The sequence below is a fragment of the Podarcis vaucheri genome (genome assembly GCF_965113315.1).
Source record: "Podarcis vaucheri genome assembly, chromosome: 9".
NCBI lineage: Eukaryota > Metazoa > Chordata > Lepidosauria > Squamata > Lacertidae > Podarcis > Podarcis vaucheri.
In genome coordinates this window covers 59,612,895-59,623,282 of record NC_138767.1, presented here as the reverse complement: position 1 = coordinate 59,623,282, position 10,388 = coordinate 59,612,895, and the positions used below count along the sequence as shown (strand labels likewise).

Sequence of the window (10,388 nt, the reverse complement as noted above, 5' to 3'; positions counted from 1 at the left end):
TTTGTTTGCTTGCTGAATTTCTCTCCTGGGCCAACACAGCTGTTTTTCCATTTTCGTGTGATTTGGAAAGTGTTGATTTTAGGCATTCAGCTTCAGAATCCTGATCTGAAGGAAGACTATCTTGTATCACCTGAAGATCAGACTTTAATGGAACATTCCATAAAACTGCTAAGTAAACCACCCAGTGTGGTTTATACTGACATTTCTACCAAGCACTCCACCTAAATTTAATCTCTTGTCTGTGTTGCCTCAAGGGCTACTTGGTTTCTCTGTTTTCATTTTGTCAATCTCCAAAGAAACCTGGGCGTTTCTCCTAAACTCCTGGGCAATGACTGGTTTCTATATTTGCATAGAAAGGACAACAGCTATTATGTGTTTTTACGTTTCAGCTTTCCAAGAGCTGATAGTAAATAGCACCCAACATAGCCTCATTTAAAAGTCTGCTTCATCTCTCACTCTATCTTAAAACTGACGAGAGGCACACAGAGATGGCTTTACTACCTGCAATATTTTATTTTCTCCCCTGACATAGGCACAGTATTGCTTTAATGCGGATTTAAAAATTTAACATAGGTCAAATATCCTTCTACGATTTCTACTTTTTATTTCCTTGGGGGGGGGGCAGATGCCCGCCCCCCCCCCGCCTAAACCCATGACAGATGGTTATGGTCTCAAAAGTGGACAGGACCTGTGCTCAGTCGGCAGAGCACGAGACGCTTAAATCTCAGGGTCGTGGGTTCGAATCCTAAATTGGACAGATGCTTCCTGCACTGAAACCCACAACCACCCCCCCTTTCCTCTCCTCCTATTGTCAAGCGAAGAGGTCCGCCTCAAGACGCGGCTCGTTCCATTCTTACCCAGTTTTTGGGGGGTCGATCAGAGAGAGGCTGGCACGAAAGGCGCGAACGAGGCAAGCCGCCCCCACCCCGTTTCGATCTGCCGGGAATGGAAGGCAGGCCTTCATCCGTGGATGAAGCGGCGCCTGACGCGGGCCTGGTGTTGTCAGGACGGGGGGGGGATGAACAAGCGACACCCCCCGCGGAACGCCAGTTGGTACGTTCCAGGGCGACTGGGGGGGGGGAGGAGCAGCAGCAGCGAGAGAGTGAGCGTCGCGCGCCCGCTGTCAGTTGGCCCGAGCGGCGGGCGCGAGAGGGGTGTCGCCGCGCATGTTGGTGGAGCTCTCGCGACTGCAGGCGTCGCTCTGGTGTCACAGGAGATCTCCTCCCCCCTACCCCCAATATCTCCCGTTTTTTAATTCCCCCCAAACGGTGGTGTTTTGCTTTGTTTTTCCCCCTCTCGCTTCTTTTTTTTTTTTTTGAGCAAGGCGAAAGGAGGGAACCGTGAGGGAGCTTTTGTGAGGGAGAAGAAAGAGGAAGACCCGAGTCGGAGGCAGGCAGGCGGGCAGGGTTGTCGGCTCGCCCTGAGAGGACGGCTGAGGCGCGATGCCCGTCGTGCAGAAAACCGTGTCCGAGCTGCGGTTCCGGGCGGAGGGTGAGTGGGGCTGCTCCGGCGGCTTTTTTCTGCGTGTGAGGAGGGAAGGGAAGCGGTAGGGAGGGAGGGAGTCCTCGTGGCCCCCCCCCCCCGACCCTTGGCTGCTACCTTGTCATTTTGCAGACCCAAACATCCCGAGTACATTCAATAAGGGAGCATTTCGTGCTCATGGGGAAGGGATTCCTAGCAGTGGCGTAGCGTGGGTTGTCAGCACCCGGGGCAAGGCAAGTAATTTGCGCCCCCTAACCCTAACCCCCAGATGTTGCGCCCGGTGCGCCCGGCCCCCCTGCACCCCCCACGCTACGCCACTGATTCCTAGGCAGCCCCTAGTCCCACGCCCCCCTTTTTGCTGCTCTTTTCTTCCGTTTTCGGAGGAAGGCGCTCTCTGTGTTTCCCTGCCTTCCCCAGAAGCGCTCCTCACGGTGGCGCCTGGGCGAGCAAGCAGGTAGCCAAAGACGTAACCCCCCCCCCAACACTGCCTCACCTGCTCCTTTCTGGTTTTACCCCCATATATTTCACCCCATTCCTGTCAGTAGAAAGAAATGTTTTAGAAAGGGAGCAAGGGGTGCCAACTTGAATAAAATATAGGGGGTGGGGGCAAAGGTAAGCTCCGCCCCACATAATCAATCTCACTCACACACCATTTGAATGACAGTGTCCACCAACTTTGAGGGGGCCCAACCCCCATCAAATGTTTTATTGCGGGAAGGGCTGAAGGGACCCCGGCCCCTAGGAGTTGGCTCCTATGAGAGGGAAAGAGAAGAGCCTTTTTTATCTAGCACCCCAACCCACACCCACACAAACCAGTTTAATTCTAGAACTACAGCCACATCACCTTGCCAACAAAGGTCCGTATAGTTAAAGCTATGGTTTTCCCAGTAGTGATGTATGGAAGTGAGAGCTGGACCATAAAGAAGGCTGATCGCCGAAGAATCGATGCTTTTGAATTATGGTGCTGGAGGAGACTCTTGAGAGTCCCATGGACTGCAAGAAGAGCAAACCGATCCATTCTGAAGGAAATCAGCCCTGAGTGCTCACTGGAAGGACAGATCCCGAAGCTGAGGCTCCAATACTTTGGCCACCTCATGAGAAGAGAAGACTCTCTGGAAAAGACCCTGATGTTGGGAAAGATGGAGGGCACAAGGAGAAGGGGACGACAGAGGACGAGATGGTTGGACAGTGTTCTCAAAGCTACCAGCATGAGTTTGACCAAACTGCGGGAGGCAGCGGAAGACAGGAGTGCCTGGTGTGCTCTGGTCCAGGGGGTCACGAAGAGTCGGACACGACTAAACGACTAAACAACAACAACAACAACACAGCCACTCCGCATAGAACCATAGCATCACAGTATTGTAGAGTTGGAAGGGAGCCCTGAGGGTCATCTAGTCCAACCTCCTGCAATTGGGGGGGGGGGTTTGAACCCACGACCCTGAGATTAAGAGTCTTGTACTCTACCAGCTGAGATGCTGCCCCATTTCCAACTGTGCTAGCAGCATGCACTCTCCTTTGTTCGAGGTATACAGTCTGGACCATCCTCCCCATCTCCGAGTCTGTTCCTCTGCATCTCGCTTGCGTTCATCTGACTGTCGTTTGACTGTCCTCCCCTCACCCCCCCCAAAAAAAATCCAGAAAATAGTCAGCATACCTGACACAATGGAAGCATAGACAGTGGATATTCCACAGCTTTTGTTGTTTGCTGTATGTTTTGTGATCATCAGGCTGAGGGAGGAGAGAATTGCTATTTCATGTTCCTACTGTGGCAGGGATAGAAATAATAAAATCATTCTCATCAATACACTTAGGAGCCAACTCTAGGGACTGAGGTCCCTTTGCCCCCTCCCCCAATCAATGTTTTAGGGGGCAGCCCACTCACCCCCAAATTAATGGGCATTACCATTCAAATGATGTCTGTGTGCTGTGTCATGTGATTGATTATGTGGTGTGGGACTTACCTGCCCCTCCAATATTTTATTCAAGTTGGCACCCCTGTCATTACGCAACCTTACAGTCAACTGTTGATGGTCCATGAAATCCACAGACAAAGATGACATTTCTACATATTCCGGGATTTCCAAGCAATGCAGGGAAAAATGCATTAGTGTTTTGTTTTGTTTTTAAAAAGGGGGGGGGGAATCCAAAGAGAACTGGGTGTGCTCATTGACCTTCAGGGGCTGCAAAATGTTGGTGGCAGTTGAGCAACGGGGCGGGGGGGGGGGTTGGCCTGCTCAAACCCTTCATAGTTTCCTGTAATATCCTGAAGCAGGGTGAGTTTTGGAATGTATATCTCACAAAGAGCATCACTCAGCCATGATTCCCTCTCCTTACCAGTATGAGTTTTTAAAGACACTGATCCTTTTGAAGTTAATAGAGTACAAGGAGGCTGATTTTATAGACTTGGAGGCAGAACTCCTAACTGCTTAAAGTGTCTTGTAAAAATAGGGATGTGTGCACTGAGGTTACACCTCTCAACCCCAACTCTCCTTCACCAGCTCTTTAGTACAGCAGAGGAAGGCGGGGAGGAAAAACACCTGCTTCCGTTCAGTTAGCTTTGGGGTAGATGTGGAGCTTTCTGCTCATCTATTCCTAAACCTCAGTCAGTACTATAGGGCAGTTGCATTACAGCACCAAACTGCTGAAGCTCAGAGCTAGATGCAAAGGAAGCTACTCATCTTGCCCTGAAGCTCAGAAGTCTCATACCATTGCACTATGGGGATGATTTCTCAATAATTTAACCTATCCCATAGTTCCTCATTGGCCCATAAATTGGACATCCTACTTTATAGGATTTAGATTCACATTTTACCCATAAGTTCCATAATAATAGCAACTAAAGTTATTTCAAAATGTTCAAATCATGTCTCCTCTCTAATTCAGCATGCAATCTAGTCTAATTTTTGTAGATGATTTTAAGGTTTCATTCATTTGCTTATTTATTTTTATTTAATATGTAGCAAGAGAGACAAAACTTCACACATTAAGTCTCAGTGTTTGGTAACAAAAATAATAAACTGAAACCTGTAAATGAAAGTAATTTTTTTGTTTGCTTGGATTTTTGCTTTGTTTGTACTCTTGCATGCAGTTACAGACACAAAAATAAAAGGGAGCCCTGGCAGTCATTCATTCAATGATGTGTTTACATCTTTAGTATAGCATTACTCATAGTTCCACAACTTTTGTATCGTATTTCCATATCTTGAATGCTTACACAATATTGGCACGAAGGCTTATGTCATGCTCTGTTTCAGTACAAGTTGTCTCACATTTTTGCATAGAAGAATTGTATACTTGTTAGCACTAATCAGATAAAAGCAGGCACAAGCAGTATTGCTTAACTTTTCATATTGGGAACGATGTGAATCAGTTTATAAAATGGATGGGGAAATATGAAGTAAGAAACTTGGCTGAAAATTTTGGACATTAATATTTGAAGATCTGTTGGGATTCATGAGCCACTTGATAAGATGAATAATGAACCAGTGTATTGGAGTACAATTGGTACAATAGAGGAGCATTGGTTTACTGGACTTAATGTAAAAACTAACACATTATTTGGCAGTTATATGAATATCAAAACAATTTCCGCAGTAGCTATAATAATTGCTTTATATTACTAAATGTAGTTAGTATCCCCATGTTAGTTTATATGGACTTAACAGATAAAGGGTAAGATATAGAAGAAATAATAATAATAATAATAATAATAATGCCAGTGGGAGCTATTTTAGAAAAGCTGATGTGAATTTTAATATGTATGTTTTAATGTACTGTAAATTTCTCCTGATGTTATAGTTTTCTCTTTTTGTTAACCCCTTTGATTATTTTTTTTACAATCAAGCAGTGTATAATTTTTTTGAAATACAGTGGTACCTCTGGATGCGAACAGGATCCGTTCCGGAGCCCTGTTCGCATCCTGAAGCGAGCGCAACCCGTGCGGGTCGCGATTTGCCGCTTCCACGCATGCGTGTGACATCATTTTGAGAGCATGCGCAAGCGGCAAAATCCGGAAGTTATGTGTTCCGTTACTTCCGGGTCACCACGGAGAGCAACCCAAAAACGCTCAACCCAAAGCTACTTCAACCCGAGGTATGACTGTAATAATAACACTGGAAGATATAAATTTGAATGAATGACTGCCAGCTTTCCCTTTCATTTTTGCAAGCATGATTGGATGACATATTTAGAAACCGTATTCACAAATAATATATTGCCTTGACTTGGCCATTCATCAGTGAAAGGAAGCTAAGGTCCCAATTAAACAACAACAATTTTAATTTCTCAGTTTTAAGAATTCTATTTTGGAAGCAAAAAATAAAATTAGGTATTTATTATTATATTTATATCCTGTCCTTCCTCCCCAAGGATCCTATTTCTTTCCTTGTAATTATTTCACTCTCCAGCAATGAGACCCACAAAGTCTGCTTTCTCCTAAACTTATCAATCACTTGAATTACTCATGCTCATTGGAAGGAATGGGAAATAAAAGTGTGCTCTCAAATGGAATAGAATAATTTTCTGCCATCCACATCAAAGGAGGATCACAGAAGTTACTCAGGCAGATTGTTTTCAGCCAAGAGAGCATGACTAAGCATAATTCCAATAGTAGAAGTTTAGGGTGGGACAAGAAATAATCTGAAAGTGTTTCTTTCCATAAATGGTATATCTTGTCCCTAGTCTTTGAATTTTCACAGATATCAGTTATGCAGCTAACCCCTGGTAAAAACAAGGTGCTATGTGAGTGAGCCATGAGATGCTAGAACTTTCTGTTGTTGTTCTGAAAGCTTTTTGTTTGTTACAGTAAAACTGTTTCTAAAACAAAATTCAAGCCAGTAAGGTTTGTGGGGTGAGGGTGGGTGTGGGTGTGCTTTGGAGTCATTGGAGACAGGGCTAACAAGGCTATTGGGAAATGATTTTGTAACATTTCCAAAATTTTATTGCCTCCCAAGCCACAAACCTCTGTTGCATATAGTCAGAAGTGTTCTTCCAAAAATATTCAAACCAACCAGACTCTTCTGTCTTTATATTATGGCCTAAGAACCCCGCATCATACAGTTTTGAGGAAACAAAATCTATTTTCAGTAAGATGGATTGGCTAAAACAAATATCAATATATTAACAGTAAAGGGTGGGTTAAATTTGCTTTTTTCAAATGTTGTTTTTGAGTGCCTGCCAAAACACAGAACTTTAGTTTTGCAATAATTTATAATATGTCAGTTGTAAATAGTACTCCTAAAACCTTTTCAATATTCTTTTTTCTAACAAAAGTAACAGAATACTGCCCTATTATCAACATATAGAACAATCAGTACTTTATAAATCTGAATTGGGGAGTGTATGTGTGAAATCAGGATTGCAGAATTATTTGACTACATTATTAATGTAAATGTTGAAAAGTAAGGGCGGGCAGACAACGTTATATAACATCTTTATTGGTTTTTATGTTCTTTATACTCAGAGATATTTAAAAAACCACTTTAAAAAACAAAAGGGTTTTATTCTTATAACTATGGAAATAAACTTTGACTTAAAACATAGAGTATGTCTGGTAAAATCTCAGAATCTATAGGAAGAGTAATCAGGAGTCTAATATTCAGATGGTTCAGTTTCAGTATTTTGCACAGCTTTGTGTTCCCTGCAGGGCTAATGATTGGCCTTGGAATTCCTAATCCTGTTACAGTGATAAAACTAAGAAAGATTGGACCTTGTCAGTGCATGAATGACAAAACTATGAAACCACCTTATATGTTCTTTTGAGTTTTTCAAACGAAGCAATGAAGCAAATAACATACCCGTATTTTTCGCTCTATAACACGCACCCGACCATAACACACACATAGTTTTTAGAGGAGGAAAATCCGTAGGCATGCCACCCGTAGGCATACCCTCCATAACACGCACAGACATTTCCCCTTACTTTCTAGGAGGAAAAAAGTGAGTGTTATGGTGCAAAAAATACAGTAGCTACCTGATATCAGCCTCATACCCTTTTCCATTCAGTAATTGGTGAAAACAAAAAGCTTATATATATTTGGGATAGAAATTGAACTGGTTCCTAAAACTTTAACTGTTTCCCTAACGATAGAGCTATGAACGCTCTGACCACTTCCTCGTGTTAATATGTAATGATGCTAGTCAGCAGAAAATGTTCAGAGTAGTTTCCTGCAAGCTCACATTTGTAATTTTAATTTGTAACTTGGAAAGCTGACTTGTGTGATTTTGTCATTTCATATATATGTCTGTAAAAAATGGCTGATCTTTATTTTTCTATTCAGCTCCCTGAATAAAGTTGACCAGTCTTTATTTTAACACATAGTCTCGGGCTTTATGCCTATTTGCATGTAAACACTTGCGTAAGGAAGGCCTGGGATGTGAGTTGGACAGTCTGAGGATCCCTGGGTTATAAGAGATCATATTCCTATACTCCTTTTCCAACAAAACGACCTCTATGTTGAGTTGTGGTTTTCATTTGTTAGGGAGAATAGTATTTAAATGATGAAATAATAGAACATTTTTATCTCTTATAATCAGATATATTCAGAATTTTGTATGCCTTGTAATGTTCACTCCTGTACTGAGGTCACCACAATCCTGCCATTGTGAAGATGTAAGTTAAATATACTAGGATGTATTTCTTGTTCTTCATAATTTTTTCTTCATCCAAGATCCATACATTCAAGAAACACAGTATTTTTCACAACAGTAGCTTTTGCAAGACCATATGGAATAATATATTCTCAACTAAAATAATATTTGATTGTTACAAATAAACTATGTGTGTTTTATAGACTCAAACATGCTGTAATTTTTTCAGCAAGTAAGACCAGAAACATCTGGCTTTGAATGAGTCTTAAGACAGTCAGGTCTGGAGACTACACATGGTTAATATTAAGTATTTCATTTGTTTGCATGAAAGTGTTTCAATATACCGTATTTTTCGCCCTATAGGGCACACTGGCCCATAGGGCGCACCTCGTTTTTTGGGGGGAAATAAATAAATAAAAATATTTCCACAGCCCCCAGAACAGGCTGCTATCCACAAGCCTTGCCCGCCCGGCAGGAACTCCCGCCGGGCGCACAAGGCTTGCAGACATCTACCCGAAGCACGGGGCGAGCTCCGGAGCGCGCCCCATGCTTCAGGTTGCAGGCTGCTGCCCGCAAGCCTTGTGAGCCCATGGGAACTCCCTCTGGGTGCGCAAGGCTTGTGGACATCTGCCCGAAGCATGGGACGAGCTCCGGAGTGCGCCCCGTGCTTCGGGTTTCAGGCTGCTGCCCACAAGCCTTGCGCGCCCGGCGGGAACTCCCGCCGGGCGCACAAGGCTTGCGGACAGCTTCCTGAAGCCTGGAGACCGAGAGGGGTCGGTGCGCACCGAAGCCTCTCGCTCTCCAGGCTTCAGCGAAAGCCTGCATTCACCCCATCGGCTGCGCACACATTTCCCCTTCATTTTTGGAGGGGGAAAAGTGCGTCCTATAGGGTGAAAAATACAGTAGCTAGCTAGCAAAGCAATGCAAATCCATACTCCAGCAATTTATATTGAACCTCATTGGTTGCAGTTAACTTAAGTGCACCTAATACTAGCTGCATTAAGATGTTATTCCAAACCACTGTTTGGTGTTATATGAATGAGCAGTGATAAGTCTTGGGCTTCCTCCCCTCCCCCCCCCCGCTCTTTTCCTCCTATGGTGTGATTTTCTGAAGAACTTAACATTTTTCAGGAAACCGTCAGTTTTCCCTTGCATGGAAAGATAGCAAACCATGGTTTGTTTATAAAATAGGGTTTGATCTTGTTTTGCTGGCAAATTATGGTGTGAGCAGATCATAATTTGCTACATGTGCACGTATGCTTTGGCATTATGCCTGAATGCAGCTATTGTGTTAGATTGTTACTAAAACATTAGGGAAACCAAGACTCTATAAGATAAATTATTTATTGACAATGTCTTGTGAAGTTATATAAATAAGGGTTTAAAAAGTTTTAATGGTGGCTAAGCCATACAATGTTAACAAGAATATTTTGCACAGAGAATTTACCTACATTTGAATTGAATCCCCAGAAGTTACGTGTTCAATCTTGTCTTCCCTTTTTTCAAATTTGAGGAAGTCTGGTGTTGGGAAAGCTTTAATGATTATTTCTAGTTGTACCAATGCCAACACAGAACTTGTACCACCTTAAAGACCAATATATTAATGTGGTTTAAATGGCTAGAACCTATTTTATTAGATACACGAAGTGATTGTGAATTAGCAGAACGATAGTAACAACTGAAACAGGGAACAACGTAATTTCCAAGATACAGGTAAATATGGAGGCAAATAAAATAGTCTAAAGCAATGATGGTAACTGCTATCATGAGTGGCAGTGAGATCTAGGAATATAAAATCGACTTTATTTTATATTCCTATATAGTTTCACAGGTTAGAGAAAATATTCCAGCATGGCTACATAGCAGAATTGAGGGGCAACAAAGTTTCCAAATAAAAAGGGTACAAAATTCAGAAAAACAAATGTAAATTGACAATAAGGAAATGAGCAAATTTCTGAAAACATAAAAGTTACTAAGCATTTAAATACTTAAAAACAAAAATCTAGAGGCTTACTGAATGGTGCAGATGAAAGGGGGTGCTGAAGGGAAATGGGAGTGAAACTAAATTATTTTCCTGAAAATGTGCCAAAATCTAAAAATATTTTTTCAGAGAGTGCTGTTTAAGGGCTACACCAAAGACAAGTGACAAATGGTGAAATTTTAGAACCAGTTAACAATTTTAAAAACTAACAAGTCACCAGGGCACAATTGGATTCACGAAGAATGTAAAATTGCTTATCTATTGACTGGAATGTGTAATATTGCTGACCTTCCTGTTGGGTCTGTCAGCTGTTTTTATCCATAACAGCTAACCTGAG

General features: G+C 42.6%; 1 protein-coding gene across 3 annotated transcripts in view; it reads left to right on the top strand.

Moving 5' to 3' along the window:
• The first annotated feature begins 862 nt into the window (after window positions 1-862).
• Window positions 863-10,388, top strand: part of ATP8A1 (ATPase phospholipid transporting 8A1) — an 83,089-nt gene continuing 73,563 nt past the window's right edge. For all 3 annotated transcript variants that reach the window (XM_082238069.1, XM_082238067.1, XM_082238068.1), the window contains exon 1: window positions 863-1,491. In XM_082238069.1, the coding sequence (XP_082094195.1) occupies window positions 1,443-1,491 (49 nt within the window). In that variant the 5' untranslated portion in view covers window positions 863-1,442. The remainder of the gene's footprint in view (window positions 1,492-10,388) is intronic.